General features: G+C 40.2%; 1 protein-coding gene across 1 annotated transcript in view; it reads right to left on the reverse strand.

Annotated features, from left to right (window-relative positions):
- Nucleotides 1–2772: 2772 nt before the first annotated feature.
- The window catches only part of dnajc1 (DnaJ (Hsp40) homolog, subfamily C, member 1), a 229339-nt gene continuing 208148 nt past the window's right edge, over nt 2773–23963 (reverse strand). The window contains exons 10-12 of the mRNA XM_080211116.1: nt 17100–17148; nt 12861–13327; nt 2773–5336 (exon numbers count right to left, since the gene is read on the reverse strand). Coding sequence (XP_080067242.1) covers nt 5268–5336; nt 12861–13327; nt 17100–17148 — 585 coding nt within the window. The 3' untranslated portion in view covers nt 2773–5267. The remainder of the gene's footprint in view (nt 5337–12860; nt 13328–17099; nt 17149–23963) is intronic.

Below are 23963 nucleotides of genomic sequence, written 5' to 3' on the forward strand. Positions count from 1 at the left end.
GGACAGCTCACCCACACCAAGTTACGATTAGGAAAATGTTGACTTAGCCAGTGACAGCCATGTCCTATGGAAGAATGAAAAAAAAGAATTAAGACCAGGTGAGAAGGGTTACTAGGCTATTCAGCCTCCTTAGTTCGTCACCCAAAGGTTGTTTTATTCTTTTCCAAATCAAGACATATTCAATCATGTAATTGGTGTTCAAGAAGGAAGCAATATAACCAGACTTTCTTGAGTCAAAGAAAGCAAATTTGTTCAGCACTAAATTTTTTTAAAAAGGGGCAATTTGTCATGCATGCACTCATATCAGAATAAGGGAGTTGCGCCTAATTAAGTTTAAAAGAATATACAGATAAATGTCCTTTGAGTTGGAGGCAAAAATTTTTTTCAAATATTGTGGGAGAGTTGGATTAGCTGATTTTTGTGGATGTGGTCAGATTTAGACCATCTTGCAATTATTACAACTCAGTTCGCTGGTAGATTTCTAGTAAAATTGGCTTTCAAACTGGGAAATACATTTGTTCCAAACGAGAGAGAGGCCAGCTCTCAGCCTGTTTCCTCTGCTGAAGTCTTTCTTGCCATCTCTTTGCAGTAGCTGCAGTCTGGCTTTGAAATATTCCATTCATTGTGTATTTCCAAGAGGATTTAAGTGTGTCTGTCTGTGGCAGCCATTATTTCAATCACCAGTACTTTGCATTTTAATCTCTCTTCCTAGGATAGTTAAGAGGGGTCTTTACATGATGAGAAATGCCTGTCTTCACAATCTGGCCTTGCATTGCTAAGTAATTTGTTCTGTCTCATTTCAAATAGAAAAATTTCTAGGCCATTGATCGTTGAAAAATCAAAATAGGGCACAACCTTGTGACAGAAGCTATGACCATCTTGTAGTTACGCCCTAGTGCTGTTTTCTTGCTTAATTTAAGCAAGATGACTTGGAATGCAGCTACAGCCAACCACAATAGATGGATTCAAAACAAAAGTGGATTAAACACTAGAAGGAAGTAAACTTGCAGGTCTATGGGGATAGAACAGGGGATGGACTCTTTCCACTGAATGGTGTTCTACTGTCAAGGGCCTGATGGTCTTCTATAATGCAGTGATTTTATGACTCACCTATTCTTGCAGCATTTCTGATGCTTTTTCTTGTTTTTAAAAAATGACTGACTTTAGCAGCATGAAAAATGTTTGAAAGGTAAGTTTTATTAATTACAAATCCACATGGAAGCATTAATACTGATCATTAGCTTAATGACCTTTTGCCTCAGCCCCCATTTTAACTTGCACGATGTTTAAAACACTATTTAAATAATTAATTTTTTAGTGAAAGAGCAACTTTCAGTAAGTGAGAAAATATAAGAACATAAGAACATAAGAAATAGGAGCAGGAGTAGGCCATCTAGCCCTTCGAGCCTGCCCCGCCATTCAATAAGAATAGTTTCAGGTGCTACTGAACTATAAATTTAAAATGATCAGGAGGCATCCTGCTCTACAGACACTAAATCAATACAGATTATCAGTGAGCTAAGAATAAAGAAAATACATTAATTTTCCAATTGCAGATCCTAAAATGAAAGCAAGGTTTTGCTTCTAATAGTGGGGGGGCTATAGAGAACCAAACTGAGTATGTCCACAACAATAGTCACTTAATGCATTTTCACACGTGTGATTTAAGATATTCTGGAGAACTGTGATAAAGATGTCTTTGATAGCTCTTGCAGTCTTTAATATGTCATAAATAGTCCCAGGTAAGGTTACTGCCAAATTAGCATATTACTTGTGCCACCTGGAGAGAGGTGGCAATGACACCAAGTGCCACCTTCTCCTTTCCAGAATTCCAGAACCTTGATACAACAATGTCCTCAGCAGAGTTTGCCAGGCACCATCATTTTTCTTCCTTTGTACACTTTATCTTCAAAGCAACACTTTCATATCAATGACATAGCTTTGTAACAGTGAGAAAAAGGATGTTATATAAAACTATTATTAAGGACAGCAATTGTAAACTTCATTTATAATACTTCAGCAACAAGGACAAATTAATAGCTACTAAAAGAAATAGTTATTATTCCATTTGTTTTTGTTCAGGTCATAAATGTAAAGAAAATGAGACTTTACTCCATAAGTAGGGGTGGTTCATTTAAAATTTTACACTATTTTGAAAACTTAAGGTGGTAGTTTCCCTGCTCAATAAATCAAAAGGGGAAGGAGGGGGTGTGGCAAGCAAAATAGCCACTAAAAGAATGAAGGAGCAAGTTAGAGTATTGTTTGTTCGTAGATTTTTGAATGAGCTTGAAGTGGAACCATGAGCCAAACTGCATTTTTTTCTATACGAAAAGGGCAGGGAAATGGAGTTAGGGAGTAGACAGATACAAATTAGGTTTTTTTTATTCATTGATGGGACATGGCCGTCACTGGCTGGCCAGCATTTATGGCCCTTCTTTCTTTGCCCTTGGAGGGCAGCTGTGAGTCAACCACACTCCTGTGGCTCTAGAGTCACATGTAGGCAGAGTGCCAGGCTATGGCTGCCAGATTTCCTTCCCTAAAGGAGCCATTCAACATTCAACAATGGTTTCACGGTAACCATTAGACTTTTAATTCCAGATTTTTATTGAATTCAAATTCTACCATCTGCTGTGGTGAAAGTTGAACCTGGGTTCCCCAGAACATTAACTGAGTTTCTGGATTAATAGTGTAGCAATAAGAACACTAGGCCATCACCTCTCTATCTATCACTGCTACCAAATGAATGATATAGAGATGCTGTGTTGGATAGTAAGAAGTCCAACAGGTTATTTGGTATCATCTGCATCTCTCCTGATGAAGGAGCTGCAGTCCAAAAGCTCATGGTACCAACTAAACTTATTGGACTTTAACCTCATGTTGTGAGACTTCTTATTGTATCTAATGAATGAACGGATAGCTGCTTTCAAGTGCTCTAACTTCAACTCCAAACTAGAATTCTTTTAATCATTCAGGGTTCTTTATCTCGAGGAAAATTTGTGAAGTGAAAGAACAGATAGTTAATTGACCATGCTAAATTGCCCTTAACTGTAAGGGAAACTAGCAAGGTAAATACAAGGGTTACAGGCTTAGAGTGGGATTGTTCTCAGTGAGACTCGATGGTCCGATTAATTCCTGCAGTGTAGAAGGAGGCCATGTGATATAGCATTGTCAACCTTATTGAATGAGACACCAACGATCTAATCCTTAAAAAGAACAGAAGTCCCTCCCTGTTTGTTATGATTGTATTCATAAATTGCAAGGTGTCACATGCAAGTGTTACGACACTTGCAGACAAATATTACTTTGGACTTAGCTTTCCCACTACAGTTTCCTTGCCTTGTTTCTTCATCTGTTATGGACCCAATTGATTAAAAAGGATTGCAGTGATTAGTCATGCAACTAACAGGGTGCCACAGGCAAACTAAGTGGGCCTTGGAATTTATTGACCACAAACCCAACAAATACCTAGGGAAAAACATTATGCCAACAATTCCAAGGCTTCAAAAAGGCATGGGTGTTGAAGACCATGCTGCCTATCTGCAAATTTTTTATGCATGCATATCATCAATTCCCCAGAACAAATTATATTTTCAAAAATTCTTAATGACACTTGGAATCACCCTGCTGAGTACATCCAGTGTAATGGCAGTTTTGCAAATACACAAACAGGTTTGTGTAATTAATTCAGAATATGGCACATGACTGAAGATGTTGAAAATCAAAATGGAAACACAGTCTAATGGGATGAGATTTTGTACCAGTATTGTTTAATCCAGAGTGTTTACACCAGATGCTTGAAAATGATACCAGGACATTATGCTTGATATCTGGCGATAAAAGCCTAACAGCTTTGAAAACTGTAGTGGCTGTGTACAACCGATCAGAATTTTAGAACTGAACTCCCTGGGAATGAGATGCACCATACATGGCAGTATGTAGGAAAAATGTGATATTCAAATAGGAAACACCTGGTTGTAGCCCTCTTCTCTCAAGATTCCAACACACTTGTTACAGCATAGGTCATCATAACTCACTTTGGATTAGACTGTTCCATGTAGATTTCACAATACAAATGTGTAACTACATAAAGCCATGCTTATTTTTAAATCAATATAAATATCAGTAAAAGACTTTTGCATAAACCAAAATTCAAACAAACAATTATAACCACAGATGTATCACATTTGTCAATCAACAAATGTTTGACTTTAGAAAAAATACTAGTAGAAATTTCTACTTTGTGCTGTCCCAGCAACACATGTAACCTGCAGAAATAAAGTTTCACTTTATAGTAAATGCTAACTTTGGCATACATTAACTAACTCACTAATGGGCAGATTGCAGAAAATATCCAAGGACGGTGCATTTTATTGAACTCCTCATCACATCTCTTCAACTTTACAAACTCAAGAATGTAAAACCTAAGATTTATATATTCTTTAAGAAATCAATCTGCAGAGGACTGTGCAAAAGTTTAGGAAACAGCGACAACATATGATATGATACTTACCTATCCTAAATGGGAAAGTTCCCAGTCAGATCACCCACCTGCACAGTATCAGGGGATCCTAGCTAGGGCTGACATTGGTCTCAGTATCTTGGACTCAGAGACAGGAATCAACTAAGATTCCAATCCTGCGCACCATGCAGAAACTCATACCAAAGACAGTTCAAGTTGTGATCCAGCTACAATTAATTCCAATACTTGTGTTAGATTCATGCATGAAGAATGGTCATATATGCAAAGTACTGAAAAGCTGCTATCACCCTTGGAACAGAACAGGATGACACAACATGGTTCAGGAGAGAAGTGAATGAAAAAGCAAGAACAGAAAAGAGCTGATTCAAATTGATCTCCTTAATTTAGATCTTAATTTGCAATTGAATTTTACATAGTCTCATAACATCCTGTTCTGTATTAGTCTGTTATAAATAACTAATCAATTAAAATTGCTAGAATTAAAACTAACAATTTGCAAAGAAAAAAGAATACAAATTTACAGAATTTCAGCTTCTTACAAATAAATGTAAAACTATCTAAATGTGCAAGGCATTTACTTAACACTGAATGCTAAAATATGAATTATCTGATTATCCTGTAAGAGATGTGGCACACTGATTGTTTTTATTAAGGCACATGACATTGGCAAAAACAGAAAGCTGAGGTAAGTTATAAGCAACTAGGCTCCAAGTTTACACAATATATTCATCCATGGCGCATTACTGCTTCTGGAGGGAGACCAGTGCTTTGTAGGTACCATTTTCAGTCAGCTTTTGGCTTGTTTCCTCCTCATAACCAGTTCAGCCAATAGTTTGTATCTGATTATACATTCTTCCTGCAAGACAATAAAACAATTGACAATATGACTGATGGTGTTTCATGAACAAGTTGCAGCTACAGGTTTCCTTTAAAACATTGAAAAATCATGCCAGGGGATTCGCGAAGAAAAAATGGCTATTGAGAATCAAAGGACAAAATCTGAAAGCGTGCCAAAAGCTTGGTCAAAGACGAAATTTTAATGAGGATCTAAAAAGCAGGGGGCTAAAAAAAGTAATTCCAAGTATGGGGCCTAGGTGGCTTTAGACAGTAGGTAATTCAGCTTATCTGTTGTTGAAACTCTCAGCTGTGCCTTTGCTACTCTAGACTTGACTATTCCTACACACTCTGGCTAGCTTCCCATTTTTAAAGCATTGATTAACTAGAACTCATCCAAAACTCTGCTGCTTGTCTAATAACTCTTACCAAATTCCATTCACCCATCACCCTTGTGCTTGCTCCTACATGGGCTTCTAGTTGAACAACACCTTGATTTTAAAATTCTCATCCTTGTTTTCAAATCTCTCCATGTCAGTGCACTTTCCCCAACTCTAACCTCTTCCAGTCCTTCAACCCTCTGACGTATTTGTGTTCTTCCAATTCTGTCCATTTACTCATGCCAAATTTCAATCACTCTATCACTGACAAGCCTGCACTCAGCTGCCAAGGTAACAAGTTCTGAAATTTCATTTACCTTTGTTCTTACCTAATACACTTCTTAAAACCTATATCTTTCACAAAGTTTTTGGTCATGTGCCCTAACATACAAGTATACAAAATTATTTTAGAAAATCTGTTCATAATAATCTACTTGGTAAGATAAAGTCAAATGCACAGGCTACTCAAAATGCAGCTTGATTTGATTTAATATTGTCACGTGTATTAGTATACAGTGAAAAGTCTTGTGCACTGTACAGACAAAGTATACCTCACATAGGAAAGGAGAGCGCAGAATGTAGATTCCATGGCTTGGGACTCAGCTCCTCCCTCTGCAACTGGATCCTAGACTTCCTAACCCACAGATCACAATCAGTAAGGATAGTCAACAACACCTTCTCCACAAAAATCCTCATCACCGGTGCCTGACAAGGCTCTGTCCTCAGCCCCTTACTATGCTGCGTATACACTTCTGACTGTAGCCAAATTCCCCTCCAACTGTTGTGGGTCCGACCTCAAACAATGACAAGACACAGTACAGGAAAGAGATGGAGAATTTGGTGAACTGGTACAATGACAATAAGCTCTCCCTCAGTGTCAACAAAATGAAGGAAATAACCATTGAATTCAGGAAGCGTAGTGTAGGACATGCCCCTGTCTACATCAATGGGGACAAAGTAGAAATGGTCAAGAGCTTCAAGTTTTTAGGTGTCCAGATCACCAAGAACCTGGTTCTGGTCCCCGCATGCCCACACTATAATAAAGAAAGCCCACCAACTTTCTCAGAAGACTAAGGAAATTTGGCATGTCAGCTATGACTCTCACCAACTTTTACAGATGCACCATAGAAAGCATTCTTTCTGGTTGTATCACAGTTTGTCATGGCTCCTACTCTGACCAAAACCCCAAGAAACTACAAAGATCATGAACAAACCCACTCCATCACTCAAACCCGTCTCCCATCCATTGATGTGTCTACACTTCCTAGTGCCTCGACAAAGCAGCCAGCATAATTAAGGACCCCACGCACCCTGGACATTCTCTCTTCCATTGGGAAAAATATGCAAAAGTCTGAGATCACATACAAATCTACTCAAGAACTGTTCCTTTCTGCCAGACTTTTGAACGGCCCTACCTCGCATTAAGTTGATCTTTACACCCTAGCTATGACTGTAACACTACATTCTGCACTCTCTCCTTCTATATGAAATTTTGTCTGTATAGTGCACAAGAAATAATACTTTCCACTGTACACTAATACATGGGACAATAATAAATCAAAGACTGTTAGCAAAGTGAACAGTGGAACATCCTATGGACCAGTCTCCTGTATCCAGGATGTTCAACACAGAGAAGTGTGCCTTTAACAGTAGCATAATTTTCTTTTCCATCAATGTGAAAATCCAGCTATTCGAATTTAGAACAGGTCTCAAGTTATTTCTGATATGTATTAGAATGCAATCTAAACCTGTCAGGTAAGTGAAAATCAGCTGCACATCAAAAGTTTAGAGGGGAACTGAAAAAGGAAATCAAAGAGGCAAAGGGCAGGATTTTATGATCTTGCTTGAGCAAGACCAGAAATTACCGTACGAGATCAATGGGTATTTGCACTGTTCGCCCCTTGCCCAATCTCATTCTGTGGCAGGAGGGGTAGTAGAATTCCAGCAAAAAAAAGTGTATGAGAAGGGACTGGAAGCTAACATGAAATCCAAAAGTCTTTTTTTTGAATTCACTCATGGGATATGTGTATCAAGGGCTGTTGAGAGTCAATCACATTGTTGTGCGTCCAGACCAGGTAAGGACAGCAGATTTCCTTTCCAAAGGACATTAGTGAACCAGATGGATTTTTCATCTGGTTGTTGATGAATCAACAATAGTTTCATGATCACCAGTAGACTCTTAATTCCAGATATTTTTAATGAATTTAAATTCCACCATCTGTCACAGTGGGATTCAAATTCATGTCATGGGCAGGTACAGACATATAGCAGAAGGGTATGAACAGCAGGGTGTTTAGGGACTAAAAAAGGAATCTAAGCATGAAAATGGAAGTACAGTTGAGCTATTAAATGAATACTTTGCATCTTAACAAGAAAATGCTGCCAAAGTCACAGTGAAGAAGAATGTTGAGCTATTGAATGAGGTAAATGCGATTAAGGGGTATGAGAAAAGCTGTTTGGCTTGCTAGCAAGCTTAGGTCCATGGAATAAAAGCGAAAGTGACAGCATTGATATGAAATTGACAAAGTGGCAGGAAACAGAAACATACTTTTTGAATTGGAGGAAAGTTTACAGAGGGTCCTACAGGGTACAATATGGGGACCACTGTTTTTCATGTACGTGACACAAACTGGCAAGTATTATGAACAGTGAGGAGGATGGTGAGAGATTTCATGATGATGCGGACAAGCTGCTTAACTGGGCAGGCACATGACAAAAGAAATTTAATGTAGAGGTCTTAAATTTTGGTAAGAAGGTTGAGAAGGGGAACAATACAAAGTAAAGGGTAGAATTCCAAAAGGGGCAATGGGAACAAGAACACCTGAGAGTATATGTGCACAATTCGTTGAATATAGCCAGGCAGATTGTGAAGAATGTGAAAAAGGTCAAAAAAATCTGGGTACAGAAACAGGAACATTATGGTGAATTTTCATAACGTTGGTAAAAGTGTGTCTAACTCTGAGCACCACACATAATAAAGGCCATGTTGAACGCGGTGGGCTCGAGGAGGAGTTCTTGGAATGCTGCCGGGATAGTTTCCTGGAACAGTGTGTGTTGGAGCCAACGAGGGAGCGAGCTATCTTGGATCTGGTGCTATGTAATGAAGCGGGTAGAATTAGGGAACTTGCGGTGAAGGATCCTCTTGGAGAGAGTGATCATTGCATGGTGGAGTTTCTGATGCAGATGGAGGAGGAGAAAGTGGGTTCCCGGACACGCGTCCTTTGTTTGAACAGAGGGGAGTACGGTAGGATGAGAGAAGAATTGGCGAATGTGGACTGGGGGAGCGCGTTGGAAGGTAGGTCTGCTGAGGAGCAGTGGAGGATCTTTAAGGAGATCTTTCTTGGTGCTCAGCAGAAATTTATTCCGATGGTCAAAAAGGACCGTAGGAGGAGAGGTAATAAGCCGTGGATAACGAAGGAGGTGAAGGAAAGTGTTAAATTAAAAGCGGAGGCGTTTAGAGTAGCTAAGAGTAGTGGGCGAAAAGAGGATTGGGAGAGGTTTAAATGTCAACAAAGATTGACAAAGAAGTTGATAAAGAAGGGTAGGAGAAACTATGAAGCTGGGCTAGCGCTTAATATAAAAAAGGATAGCAAGAGTTTTTATAAATATATAGAAAGGAAGAGGCTAGCTAGGGTGAACACGTTGGTCCCTTAGAGGATGAGAAGGGGAGCTAGTGGTAGGGGATGGGGATATGGCTGAGGTCTTGAATAACTTTTGTTTCGGTCTTCACGGAGGAGGACGTGAATAATTTGCCGGATGTTAGAGGTGGAAAGGTGGTAGGACTGGAGGGTCTCAATGACATTACTGTTACTAAAGAGGTGGTGCTCGGCAGACTGGAGGGGCTGATTGTGGACAAGTCCCCAGGACCGGATGGAATGCATCCGAGGGTTCTGAAAGAAATGGCGGAGGTGATAGTGGATGCCTTGGTGGTTATTTTCCAAACGTCGCTGGATTCTGGGGAAGTGCCGGAAGATTGGAAAACGGCTAATGTTATGCCGTTGTTTAAGGAGGGTGCCAGGCAAAAGGCGGGGAATTATAGGCCTGTTAGTTTAACGTCTATTGTAGGTAAAACGTTAGAATCCGTCATCAAGGAGGAAATAGCGAGGCATCTTGAGGGGAACTGCTTGATAGAGCAGACGCAGCACGGTTTCGTTAAAGGGAAGTCGTGTCTGACAAATTTACTGGAGTTCTATGAGGATGTGTCTCGGGCGGTGGATAGAGGAGAGCCGGTGGATGTGGTCTTTCTTGATTTTCAGAAGGCGTTTGACAAGGTACCTCAGAAGAGGTTATTGCAGAAGGTAAGGGGGCATGGAGTTGGGGGTAGGGTGTTAGCGTGGATAGAGGACTGGTTGTCAAATAGGAGGCAGAGAGTGGGGGTCAATGGGTGCTATTCGGATTGGCGGATGGTGACTAGTGGAGTGCCCCAGGGGTCGGTGCTGGGGCCTCAGCTATTTACCATTTATATAGATGATCTGGAGGAGGGAACTGAGTGTAGGGTGTCGAAATTTGCTGATGACACCAAAATTGGTGGAAAGGCAAATTGTGCGGAGGGTGGTGAGAGTCTACAGAAGGATCTAGATAGGCTGGGCGAATGGCCAGGAAATGGCAGATGGAATTTAATGTTGGCAAGTGCGAGGTGGTCCACTTTGGTAGGAATAATAGTAGGAAGGATTATTACTTACGTGGAGAAAAACCGCAGCAGTCGACGGTGCAGAGGGACCTCGGGGTCCTTGCGCATGAGTCGCAAACACCCAGCTTGCAGGTGCAGCAGGTGGTCAGGAAGGCGAATGGGATGCTGGCCTTCATCGCGAGGGGGATTGAATATAAAAGTAGGGAGGTCTTGCTGCGGCTGTATAGGGCATTGGTGAGGCCGCAGCTGGAGTACTGTGTGCAGTTTTGGGCGCCGTACTTACGCAAGGATATTCTGGCCTTGGAGGGAGTGCAGAGGAGGTTTACTAGGCTGATGCCGGAGTTGAGGGGGTTGAGCTATGAGGAGAGGCTGAATAAATTAGGCTTGTACTCGTTAGAGTTTAGAAGAATGAGGGGAGATCTCATTGAGACGTATAAGATGATGAATGGGATGGACAGGATAGAGGTGGAGAGACTCTTCCCACTCAGAAAGGATAGCAGGACTAGGGGGCACAGCCTCAAGATAAAGGGGGGGCGGTTTAGAACAGAGTTGAGGAGGAACTTCTTCACTCAAAGGATGGTGAATCTCTGGAATTCTCTGCCCATTGAAGTGGTGGAGGCTACCTCGCTAAATATTTTTAAGACGCGGGTTGATGGGTTTTTGATAAGTGAGGGGATTAAGGGTTATGGGGAGAGGGCGGGAATGTGGAACTGAGCCACGACAGATCAGCCATGATCTTACTGAATGGCGGGGCAGGCTCGAAGGGCTAGATGGCCTGCTCCTGCTCCTATTTCTTATGTTCTTATGAAATGAAAGCTTTAGAGAGGATGCAGAAAAGATTTATAAGCATGGTTCCAGAAATGATGGACTTCAATTATGTGGGTAGACTGGAGGAGCTGGGATTGTTTTCCTTAAAAAGATTGAGAGACTTGATAAAAACACTCAAAATCATATGTGGTCTAGACAGAATAGATAGGCAGAAACTGTTCCCATTGGTGGCTCAAAAGGACACCAATATAAGATAAATTCAGAAAGAATCAATGGTAGCTTGAGGAAAAACCTTTTTATACAGCAAGTAGTTAGGATCTGGAATGTAATTTTTAATTCATTCGTGGGACATGGGTGTCACTGGCTTTCCAGCATTTATTGCCCATCCCCTAGTTGCCCTTGAGAAGGTGGTGGTGAGCCGCCTTCTTGAATCACTGCAGTCCATGTTCTGTGGGTTGACCCACAAGGCCATTTGGGAGGGAATTCCAGGATTTTGATCCAGCAATGTGAAGGAACGCGATATATTTCCATGTCAGGATGGTGAGTGGCTTGCAGGGGGTGGTGTTCCCACGTGTTGATGGTGGTGTTCCCATACGCTGCTGCCTAAGAGTGAGGATTCACTGATGGTTTTCAAAAGGGAGCTGGATAAGCATCTGAAGAGAAAATTTGCAGGGCTATTGGGGAAGGGCTAGTGAGTAGGAGTACCTGATTTTTTTTTTCTGGCATGGACACGATGGGCCAAATGGCCTTGCCTTGTGCCATTTGTATCATGCTATTCCATGATACAAAAAAAAAGTGTCTGGTTGTTTGTGAAGGATAAAATTGTAGTTCCTCCCGTTGGAGCACAGGAGGTTAAGGGAAGATTCAATTGAGATGTATGAAATCCAACGGGATCAATGGAAAGGAAAATCTTGCCCACAGTAAATTAGCAAATTCCAAAAGTTAAGATGAAATAGATTTGCATAATCTCCACCCATCTCTAAGTACATTGGACCACAATGTAAACTCAGAATGAGTCAGGCTCTAAGGTGATGGTAATAATTTGTTAACGACTGATTAGGATGCTCGAAGACAGGTTTTAAAAATCTCACAGTTTCAAGTGCAGTAGTATGGAAACAACAACCTGCGTCTGGTAACCTGAAACTTCATTTCAGCATTGAACGTCCAGGGTATTTAATCCCTGGCCTTTATAATTTATTTTATATTTCAAATGAATTACATGCATACTTTCCTTTACCCCCAATTCAATTTTTGATTCTTGTCTATTTCACTGTATGTCCTAGGCACATCACTTTTTTCATCAGCTAGTCACAATAAGGTATGCTGGTAAAACCCTTCTCCCTCTCCACTTACAATGCCTTCTTTTTGCTAGAAGTTTCCTATAACTAGCACAATAGACATAGTTACTTCAGCACAATGGGCTATCAAACTTCTGACATTCCATTCTGTGGCACCATACTTTAATTCACATACTCCAATCTAAAGGATGAAAATTCTTGAGATGGGTCCATAATTTACCAATTTGTGTGACAAATTACACTGCTGCACATGATGGTGATGGTGAGTGGAGGAAAGCAAGTCAGACTAAATTCTCTATTTTTTGCAGAAACATTGCACATGTTCAAAACATCAAATTCAGCATCAAAACTTGCAATAAGTTTCAAGTTATTGAGCAATATAAAGAACCTGTACTGGTCATAGCCACAGACTGCAAGCCAGTTTTATTAGTATGATGGATCTAGGTTTTCTATTAATAGAGAAACATTACCTTTGTTTTTCCTGGTACGCATTTTGCTATTTTGTCCCAGCGTTCAGTAGTCCCCTTTGGATACTGTTGTAAGGCTAATTCAAGCAGTTTTTGCTGATTTTGGTTCCACAGTTCAGCACTTTCTTCTAAAGATCGAATCTTCCCTTTCTTTTTCTTCTCCTCATCACTTTCATCATCCAGTTCAGTGTTATCAAAGTCTCTCTGACGTCTTCCTTTTTGTTTCTGTTCCGTTTCTTCTTGGATCATAAGAGTTCTCTCTGATGTTTTTGCAGTTTTCCGTTTCCGTGGCCTGGTTTCTGTGGACAATGCCTCTGTGTAATTATCTTGATCATCCCCATTTTCAAACTCATGTTCTCCTTCCACCTCCTCATCTCTTTTAGTGATTATGTGGTCAGGAAGAACTGTTTCACGTTTTGCACTCTTTACAGTCTGGGATACAGACTTCAGGTCCAATAGTTTTACCGTTCCTGTTTCAAAAAAAAATTGGGTTGATGTATGTATTGCTCAATGTTTACCAAATTTTGATTTAAAGCAGAATAATTTTGTGAACAAATCTATCCATTTACATACAATGGTGCAGGTGAATACAAGATTAGCCACGTCCTTCCCTGAGATTAAACCTGAGCGCAAACATTAGCACTCAGGTTTAATGGTAATGGTACAGTTAGGGTTATGCCAGGCCATGATGCCACAGATTGCACTGTAATGCTGTTGCTGCTGATGATCTACAGCACTTCAGTTATCAGATTTGAGCTCCCTTATCAATTCTGAATCCATCCTATTGGGCACAATGATAATGCCACATTGTGGTGGCGTGTGTCTTCAGAATAAAGACAAGGCTTTGTATCCACAAAGATCGTGTGGTGTTTACTTCTACCGGTACTGTCAAGGACAAAATGCATCTATGACAGGTAGATTGGTCAAGATGGAGCCAAGTAATGGCAGTCTTTCCCTCATGACTGCATGATGTAATGTCAGTTTGGCATCTGTGCCCTTCAAGATTTGGCCATCCCTCCCCCCACTCTACCAAGTGTTGTTCAACATGGAGGAACACTGATTTATCACCTGAGGAAAGGCAGTAATGGTAATCAGCAGGAGGTTTCCTTATGTGCATCTGACCTGATGCCATTAAAATTCACAAAGTCATGACTGAGGACTCCTCACTGTATACCACTGTGTCGCCTTCTCTAATGGGTCTGCCCTGGCAGTGGGAGTGGACATGTCCAAGGATAATGATGAAGCAGCTCAAGGCTGAGAGGCATGATTTTGTAAGTATGACAATGTTGAGCTTAACCTGTCTGAGGGACAGCACTCCAAATTTTTGCACCAGTCCCCAGATGCTAGTGAAGACATCTTTGTATGGTTGACTGGACAGGGTGTGCCTTTGTCAGGTCTGAATCTGATCAATACTGGGGTGGCCCATCTGATTTTTTTGTTCTTATAATTTATTTCTAGCAAGTTGGTACAACTGAGTGGTTTGCTGGGCCATTTCAGAGGGCAGTTAAGAGTCAACCACATTACTGTGGGCCTGCACAGTAATGGAAGTTAGTGAACCAGACAGGATTAGATGACAAACCAGTGATTTTATAGTCACTACTACTGATCTAGATTTTTATTGTAATTTATTCCCCAATTGCCTTGGCAGGATTTGAACTCATGTCGCCAAATCATTTGCCCAGGCCTCTGCATTACTGGCCCAGTAAGAGCCATTGCATTAACATATCCCTAAATGTGTTTTGCAGCCTCAGCTTTTTAAACGTATAAATCAATGACACATTTGAAATAAGGCAATTGTATATCCAAAATTGCAGATGACAGTTAGCCATTTAATGTGTCCCCAGTTTGGATAGGAACATAGTTCAATTAAGTGAATGGGCAAAGTTATGGAAGATAAAGTTCTATGTGAGCAAAAGTAAGGTCATCCATTTTGTATCCAAGAAAGACAAATCTGAAGAGCTTCCTAATGGCATGAAACTAGAAAGTGTGGAGAAGCAAAGGAAATGGAGTTTCCTGGTACAGAAACCACAACACTAGTGCACAGATAGAAAAGATAATCAAAAAGGTTAATGCAATGCTGACCTTTACATAAAGAGGGCAATGCCTCAGTTGTACAGAGGCTTGGGCACACCGCATCTAGAATACTCAGGATGGATAGTTTTGGCCTTTGAGAAGGTACAGCACAGATCCACCGGAATCATACCTGGTCTTAAAAGAGTTAAATTATGGAGAGAAAGTTGCATAAATGTGACTTGTATTTACTTAAGTTGAGAAGGCTTTTAAAATGATAAAGTCATTAGATAAGATTAAATACAAAGCAACTGCTTTGTTTGCTGAGAGAATCCAAAACAAGGGGCATAATCTTGAGCTAAACATTCAGGAGTAAACAGCAACCAGGCCATCAATAAAATTATGAAAAAATATTAAAAGTTGACACAAAGAGAGTGTTTCCACTTGTGGGGAAGAACAAAATTAGAGCCCACCAATATATGATAGTGAAAAAAATTTTAGCTTTTAATATCCTGGGGTCTCCTGCGGAATACCATGAACCAGGACTATGGGGGCTGTATGCATATATGACTAATTTAATTAAGCTGAGGACAGAGTATCTACAAAGTTGCAGACATCGAAGCAGCTAGGTGTGAAAGGAAGACATTTGAAATGAATAGGACAAGCTGCATGTTCTACGGGTAAAAAAGATATGGACAGAAATTTGCAATAAGCATTACAAAATAATGAGGTTTTGTTGTGTTCTGTTGTTTTAAAGGGAAGTAGAAAGCAGTTTACAACTTGGAAAAGGTCACAAATAGATACGGTCAAGTTATTAAATTTTATTTTGCCCAAAGATGATGGCACTTGGAGAACATTAAAGTTTTCATATCCTGGGAAAAGTATATTTCAAAGAAGAATAAGGAATATGGAAAAATATGAAGGAGAAAAGAAACATATTTAAAGACAGGTTGGGAGGTGTGGTGCAGTGGACATGTAAGATCATCTAAAGTGCTAGGACAGAATTACGAAGAAATGGGCAGCCTTCAACTACACCAGAGAAATGTCTGGTTGTCCCAGAAAGCAGGGTTTTGGTTTAAAGCCTTAAACTTCCACAACTGAGTGAAACACAGTGGGCTGTCCCTTGTGGTAATAGTGCCTTTTTTTTAAAATAAGCTATGCATCTGTAAAAGGACTGTTGCCTAAAAGAGTCTTTATTTGTGTGTTGAACCAAATAGGAATTTTCTGGGGGAATGTTCTGTAGAATTAATTTTAACTGCATAAATGTAATCTTTGTTTTTTTTGTCTTTTCTTAAATGTTTTAATTTAATATTTAAAATCTCCAAAAGTGTTAGTGGAATTTGTGGCTCCTCACTTCAGTATACATACTTTCTTATGGTAAAATATAAATAGAAAATAGTTAAGTTTCCCTTTTTGGGATTTAGTTTGCACGACACTTATCAGCTGCTGGACCATAACAATAATTACCAAGAAATCAAATAGATAATTCAGAAGAAACTTCTTCATCAGAAAGTGGAATCTTTAACCCAGGGAGTAGTTGTGGGGAGTAATACGTATCTATTTAAGGTGAATTAGAGAAGCATAGTGGGAGAAGGGAACAGAGGGATATGCTAATAGCATTAGAGGAGGAAGAACTGCATTTACTGGCTGAGCTGAATGGTCTGTTTAAGAACATAAGTAATAGGAACAGGAGTAGATCATACAGTGCCTCATGTGCTATACAATTCTGCGCAGTATGCAATTTTTCAAACAAAAATTAGTGGAAACCTAGAATTTCTTCTCCAAAACGCTGTATTGTTGAATCAATTGAAATTTTTGGGAGTGAGAATGACAGACCATTATTGGGTAAGGATTTTGAGGGTTATGAATCAAAAGTTGGGTAAATGGTGTGGAGGTGTCAATCAACCACAACTTAATTAAATGACACAAGCTCAAAGACCAGAATGCACTGCTTTTCTACCCATGTTCCCAACTTTTCTTAACTCTTCAGGTGCCATACACGCAACATAGAATACCATATTTTTTTTTTACAACAAACAAAATAAACTGGTTTTATGGCACTGGCCCAAGGGCTTTATTCATTGTGGAAGCAGGAAACCATATGTGGCACTGCCTATCTGCAACGCCGTGTGGTAATTTTATGGATATTAATGTCATATAGTCCCCAGACCTAGATCTAAATGGGCATTGTTTCTGTTGAGTTGAGAAAACGTAAATGAAGTCTACCCATACCTGGTGTGCTTGAAACAAAATCCTTAACTTGTTTAGCTTTTGTTGTAACCTATATTAGAAGGAAAAAAAAAGTTACTTATTTCTTACTAAGTATTCATCACACATTTAATAAAATGTAATCCATACAAATAAAAAAAACACATATAACTTAGCTAAACCAAAATCCCAACAGGTTTACTTTGCCTACTCCTTGTTTCCTGAAGAAACTGCCTGATTTCACTGCTGTTTGGTGTTCGCCAGTACACTGACTGATTGGGAACACTTTTTGGAGCCAGGACAGCAAGCACTGCCAATGGAGAGCAAAACTGCTGAGCTGGACTAACGCACACGCACACACACACACACGTACATGTACTCACCTCGAATCCATGCAAATTCTTTCTAGAAGGAATCACATGATAACAATCAGGAGATGAAGCCATGGATTAACTCCCCACTCCATTTGTCAGAGAAGCTGGCTGCAACACGACTGGGTGAAATCAGCATCATTTGGTAAGCAAATTTGGGACCTTCTAGTGCTATGACTCTACCCATTAGGTTCTTAGGAGAGCGAAATCGGTGGATAACATTACCAGCTATAGTGTCAAATTCAGCTATTTGAAATCACAATCTTCTCAAACTTACAAAATTCTTGTAAACCACTTCAATTCGAATTGTATTTTGCAGTTTAATTTGTGCATTTTATTTGTCAACTACACCATCCATCTGCTTCTTCCTATGACTTCACTCAAGTTCACAGAGACACCATATCCTACTCTCCATCCTTTCATCTGGAAATTCATAGATCCTATTTATACTGAAATTAAACCATTTACTTGTGCCCTAACCTTTGTGAGCTTATTTACCTACGACAGACACCCTGTCTGAATAAATGCAACCTGAAAACAAACATCCTGTCCATCAGATAGTCCACTTGTTTTCATCTCCACAACAACAATAACTTGTATATCACCTTTAACATAATAAAACATCAAGACATTCCACAGGACCAGAATGTGGTCCCTCCCTCCTCACCCTCCACCCACCCCCATTTTCAACACTGTACAATCTCCCAGGCTCCATAAAAATCCAACTCATCATTTCCAATACAGCAGCACTCCCTCTACTGTCCTGGAATATCAGTCCACATTTTGTGTTTCAGGCTGCAGTGAGCCTTGAACCCATAATCTTCTAACTCTGAGACCGGTGAGCACTACTACTGAATCACAGCCAACACAGTAATGATGATGAACCCTTCATAGGGATGATACAATTCTTATTGTTTCAAAACTTGAAAGGAGTTTTACAGACCTGAAATGAACAACATCTGGTGATTATAAATCACAATTGTGTTAGTAGAAGTTGTATGTTCGTTCAGACTGAATAACTTTATACCTACACTACTTTATCAAGCTATTCTGCTATTTGTTACATTATGATGTGGAGATGCCGGTGTTGGACAGGGGTAAACGCAGTAAGAAGTCTCACAACACCAGGCTGAAGTCCAACAGGTTTATTTGGTAGTAAATGCCACTTGCTTTCGGGGTTTGCCCCTTCATCACTCACCTGAAGGGGCAAACCCTGAAAGCTAGTGGTGTTTACTATCAAGTAAACCTGTTGGACTTTAATCTGGTGTTGTGAGACTTCTTAATTTGTCATATTAGCAGACGTTTCCTTCATGTTCTTCATAGGTTTAAAACACCAAAGCCTTTGCTTCAAGTTTTGAAGTTTGAATAGCTTCTACAGCACCTTATGCAAGACTACTTAAGTTTTTAAAATAACTTCAGACTACAATCCATTCAAAACACAAATCCCTCCAATATATAGCACACATTCAAAAATTTACAAAAAAACTCCTCAATTGTCAAACAGCATTTTTTAAATCTCAAAGGACGCTGTTCTCTAGATTAATTTTGAATGAGACTCCTTTCTGCAAAACTGCAACATGACATTGATGAATGCACTCTCTATTTCTGCATTCCAACACAGCACGAGCCTGTTTAGTCACCTTATCTTTAAAAGAAATCTGACATATTATAGTCCAAATTTCATTAGAGTGGATAACATAAAAGTGTCTGAAAAACATTTACTGGTCAACTTTGCTTGTTATAGTGATTTCTTCTCTGAATATGTGGAATTCCCATTAAATAACGCTCCTTAGTTTGTCTGCAATTTTTATGTCTAGTCAATCACCCAAGATTCATTGACTATGGTGCAGCTATTACATGATAAAATCCTAGACAGTAAATTCTCCTTTGATTTCTTTTTGCATGCATGTAAAACAACATGAATCAGTGTTTTCCAACCTGCTTCATACAATGCCCATTAATCGTTTCCTCATCATTTTAAAGACACATGGGACAGCTTATCTAACTTCAGTCCTTTTGCCACATGCTGTCAGGCTCCACAGTAATTAAAAAGGTCTGCTAGCATCAACCCACCTGTCTGTTGTTTTGTTTCCTACCTGAGTCTCTTATCCATAGACAGAAACCCCTATCAGCTTGCTATCAAAGTCTGAATACAAGAGATTAGTGACCGCAGAGGCAAACGGAATCAGTTTACATGCTCAGAGTTGAATGAACGATATTACTTTAGAAATAAGTCATTCAAGCTTTCCCTGCCTTTAATTTAGCACTCTGGGAGTTAATAACCATATTACAGTCTGGCCAGCTTGGCAGACAGTTAAATTCATGTATTTTTCCTGAAGAAAAACAGGTCAGATGTTTGTCACACACAGCAGCTCGAGCAATAGTGGGAGAGGGACAAGAACTAAGCCTGGAGCTACAAACACAGCTTGGAAAATGAGTCAAAGAACAGATGCGAGAAAGCACAAAGAGAACACTAAAGTTTATTTATTAGTGTTACAAGTAGGCTTACGTTAACATTGCAATGAAGTTACTGTGAAAATCCTCCAGTTATCACGCTCTGGCACCTGTTTGGGTACACTAAGGGAGAATTTAGCATGGCCAATGCACCGAACCAGCACATCTTTCGGACTGTGGTTGGAAACCGAGTACCGGAGGAAACCCACACAGACATGGGGAGAATGTGCAGGTGCCATACAGACAATGACCAAAGCTGGGAATTGAACCTGGGTCGCCGGTGTTGAGAGGCAGCAGTGCTAACCATTGCGCCACACTATCCTGCCGTGCCACTGGTATCGGTAATCAGGTAAGCAACTAACAGTTCTGACTGGAATAAACCAAGAGATTTAAATAAAAAGCTGATGAGAACAACTGAATGAATACCACACATCAATCCTACATGATTCATTATGTTTCTGACAGTTTTTACTTCATGTCTGCAACTAATTGTTTCTCAACAGCTTTCACTAAATAGCTGGTCAACACTGTGGTTATTAATATCATCACAGTCATAGTTTGGATTAAACAAAGAATAACCACTTATGAAGGTGCGTGTTATAAATTAAAAACACTGCTGGTATTTAAACAAGCATTTCAATAGAACTAGTGCAAACATTTTACAATTGATTACAAATGAACTGAGCAAGTTGAATGTTTTGATCTTTGCAACCTGCTTGACCCTTAGCTGAGCTTTAAACCCCCATCCCATCCATCAAGAGCTTTGCAACATTACCCCCTTCACCCCAATTCCACCATTAAAATCCTTAAATATGCCTTTGTCATTTCCAGAGCAGACTAGTCAACGCATTCCTTGATGGTTCTCCACCTTTCACCCACAAAGTTCTACTGCCATATCCTGTGCAATACTAAATTGCTCTCTTCCACAACCCCCATCTTACTGACCTTACGCTACAACCCATCCTCCAAAGATTTAATTCAAAGTCATGTCCTCATCCACAAGTCCCTTCATACACTTGCCTCATTGTAATCAGTGCAATCTATTCCAGTCCTCTGTCTCATCTCAAATCTGTTCACTCTTTCCACTGGGTCACTGTTTAAAAATAAGGGGTTGCCCACTTAAAACCAAGATGAGGCTCCTATGTTGGAAATGTTTCCCCTCTGGTTTGAGAATCTTTGTTACTCTCGTTCTAAAAAGGCAGTGGAAGCAGAATCTGTGTATATTTTTAAGGCAAAGGTGAATAGATTACTGGTAAACAAGGGGGTAATAGGGGGCATGCGGATTACAGATTTGAGATTGTTATCATATTAGCCATGATTTTATTAAATGGAGGGACAGATTAGAGGGACTGAATGGCCTACGCCTGATCATTGTTGCTATGACAGTTACAGTGTAACAAACACCACAACAAGCTCGGTTTAATCCACATCATGGATTGTGTGGCGAGCAGTGTCTACCATCTACAAGATGCACTGCAGCAACCCACCCAAGTCTCTTTTTCTAGCATGCTCCAAACTCGCAACCACCTAGGATATGGGCAGAGATGCACGGGAACACAACCACTTGCAAGTCCCCCTCCAAGCCACTCACCATCTTGACTTGGAAATATATCACCACTCCTTCACTGTCACTGGATCAAATTCCTGAATTCCCTACAGCACTGTGGATGTACCAACACCACACAAACTGTGGTGGCTCACCACTACCTTCTCAATGGCAATTAAGGATGGGCAATAAATGCTGGTCTAGCCAGTCACATCTATATTCTGTCAAAAGATGCATACATTTTGTTTTAAAAATCTATCAAGGTTATCTAATAAGTAACTTAACTTTTTAGACCTAGAGCATTAACGGTTCAATCCTTTCTCTCTGATGAGAGAAATTATGAAGCCAGGTGACAGTTACTGTGCTCCATCAGTCTCGGTGTCCTTGGTTTCAGGATAGGCGGGAAAGAAAATAACCCCCAAATAAATACCACGAAGACTAACATCACTGCCTCTATTACAAACTGCATTTCTGAACTACCAACTCCATCTCTCTTCCTGGCAACAGTCTGGCACTAAACCAAATTATTGGCTGCCTTGGAGTCAAACTTGAGCCTGTATCCACGCTAACATCTCGACCATCTACTTCCACTTCCATAACATTGCACTACATCACCCCTGACTCAGTTTATTTGCACTCATTCATTAGTATTTCAATGCACTCTGCTTGGTCTCCCATTCTACCCTGAGTGCACATGACATCTTCCAAAACATCCAATTTTACAAATTTAGGTCAGAAAGCAAATTGTGACAAGGATCTGAAGAGTATACAGAGGGATGCAGACAATTTAAGTGAATGGGCAAAAATTTGGCAGATAGAATATAATCTACGAAAACGTAAGCCTGTCCACTGTTGCAGGAAGAATGGAGAGAGATTACAGAATGCTGCAGCACAAAGTACTTTGGAGTCTGGGAACAAGAATCACAAAAGGTTAGCGTCCAGGTATAGGCAAATGGAATGTTGGTCTTATCAAATAAGGAAGTCTTGCTACAAGTGAACAAAGAACAATGAACAAAGATCAGTACAGCACAGGAACAGCCCTTTCAGCCCTCCAAGCCTACGCTGATCATGTTGTCCTATCTAGACTAATCCCTCTATTCCCCATCTGTCTATAAATCTATCCAGATAAGTCTTAAATGTCACTAATGTATCTGCCTCAGCCACCTCACTTGGCAGTGCATTCCCAGGCCCCTTGGGATGGGAAATCGTTGAGACCACACCTGGAGAACTGTTTACAATTTTGATTTCTTTACTTAAGGAAACAGTTTACAGAAGATTCACTGCACTGATTCCTGGATGAAGGGGCTGTCTTATGAGAAAGATTGAGGAGGTTGGCCTCATACTCAGTGGAGTTCAGAAGAGGTGATCTCATTGCACCCTAAAATTCTGAGAGGGATTTACAAGGTTGATGTGGAAAGGGTGTTTTCCTTGATGGGAGAATTTAGAGCTAGGGGCACAGTTTCAAAATATTGGGTCCCCCATTTAAGATAGAGACAAGAAGCATTTCTTCTCAGAGGATAAATAGTCTTTGGAATTCTTTTCCTCAGTGAGCAGTGGATGCTGAGTCATTACACATATTCAAGGCCGAATTAAACAGATTTTTTACCTACAAGAGAGTCAAAAGTTGCAACGGGCTAGGGGCTAAAGGAAAGTGGAGTTAAGGACACAATCAGATGAGTCATGATTTTATTGAATGGTGGGAGAGGTCTGATAGGCTGAACGGTCTACTCCTGCTCCTATTTAGAGTCATAGAGGTTTACAGCATGGAAGCAGGCCCTTTGGCCCAACTTGTCCATGCTACCCTTTTTTAACCCCTAAACTAGTCCCAATTTCTTCTGATTATTCACCAACTACCTGAGCTCACTGACCAACATTGACTCCTGATCAAGCAAAATCCCAGTTTAAATTTTGTTTCCTGGTTTACAAACCCCTCCAAGGCCTCGCTCCTCCATAGTGCTATAAACTTGTCCCGTACAACAACCCTGCAAGATACTGGCATTCATTTAATTCTGGCCTTTTAAGCATCACCAAGTTAATTGATCCATCATGCCTTCGGCTGGTCAAGATATTTGGGGTGACCAGTGCCTGTAGAGTCATGACCCAGCAAAACCTCAATGCTCTCAGGAGAGGAAGGGAGAAAATACTCATTAAAAGTGTCCCCGTGCTACTGTGCTATTGAAACTGCAAAGAATACATGCACAGGAAAAATATAAAGCAGCAATCTCCTAATCTTTACTTTTGAAGCCAAAACCAGGATTGGAGGTAATTCATCCACCTATACTGCCTTGTGTTTAGCAATTCAGACACACAGAAGTCTGCTTAATTGTTGCAGCTAATTGGTTTAAATCTCAATTTAAAAACAAATGAATAGGTAAGGAACTCAGCAAAGAACAAGTAGCATCTTTCAAATGTAAACTACTAAAAAGAGCAACAGCACTGTATGCTGCAGGGAGTAACAGTTCTTTCCTTATAACAGAATATTTTCCAACCGAGAGTAATACTGCAGGAAATGCATTC

The sequence above is a fragment of the Carcharhinus amblyrhynchos genome, chromosome 2 (genome assembly GCF_965287045.1).
Source record: "Carcharhinus amblyrhynchos chromosome 2, sCarAmb.v2.hapA, whole genome shotgun sequence".
NCBI classification, from domain to species: domain Eukaryota; kingdom Metazoa; phylum Chordata; class Chondrichthyes; order Carcharhiniformes; family Carcharhinidae; genus Carcharhinus; species Carcharhinus amblyrhynchos.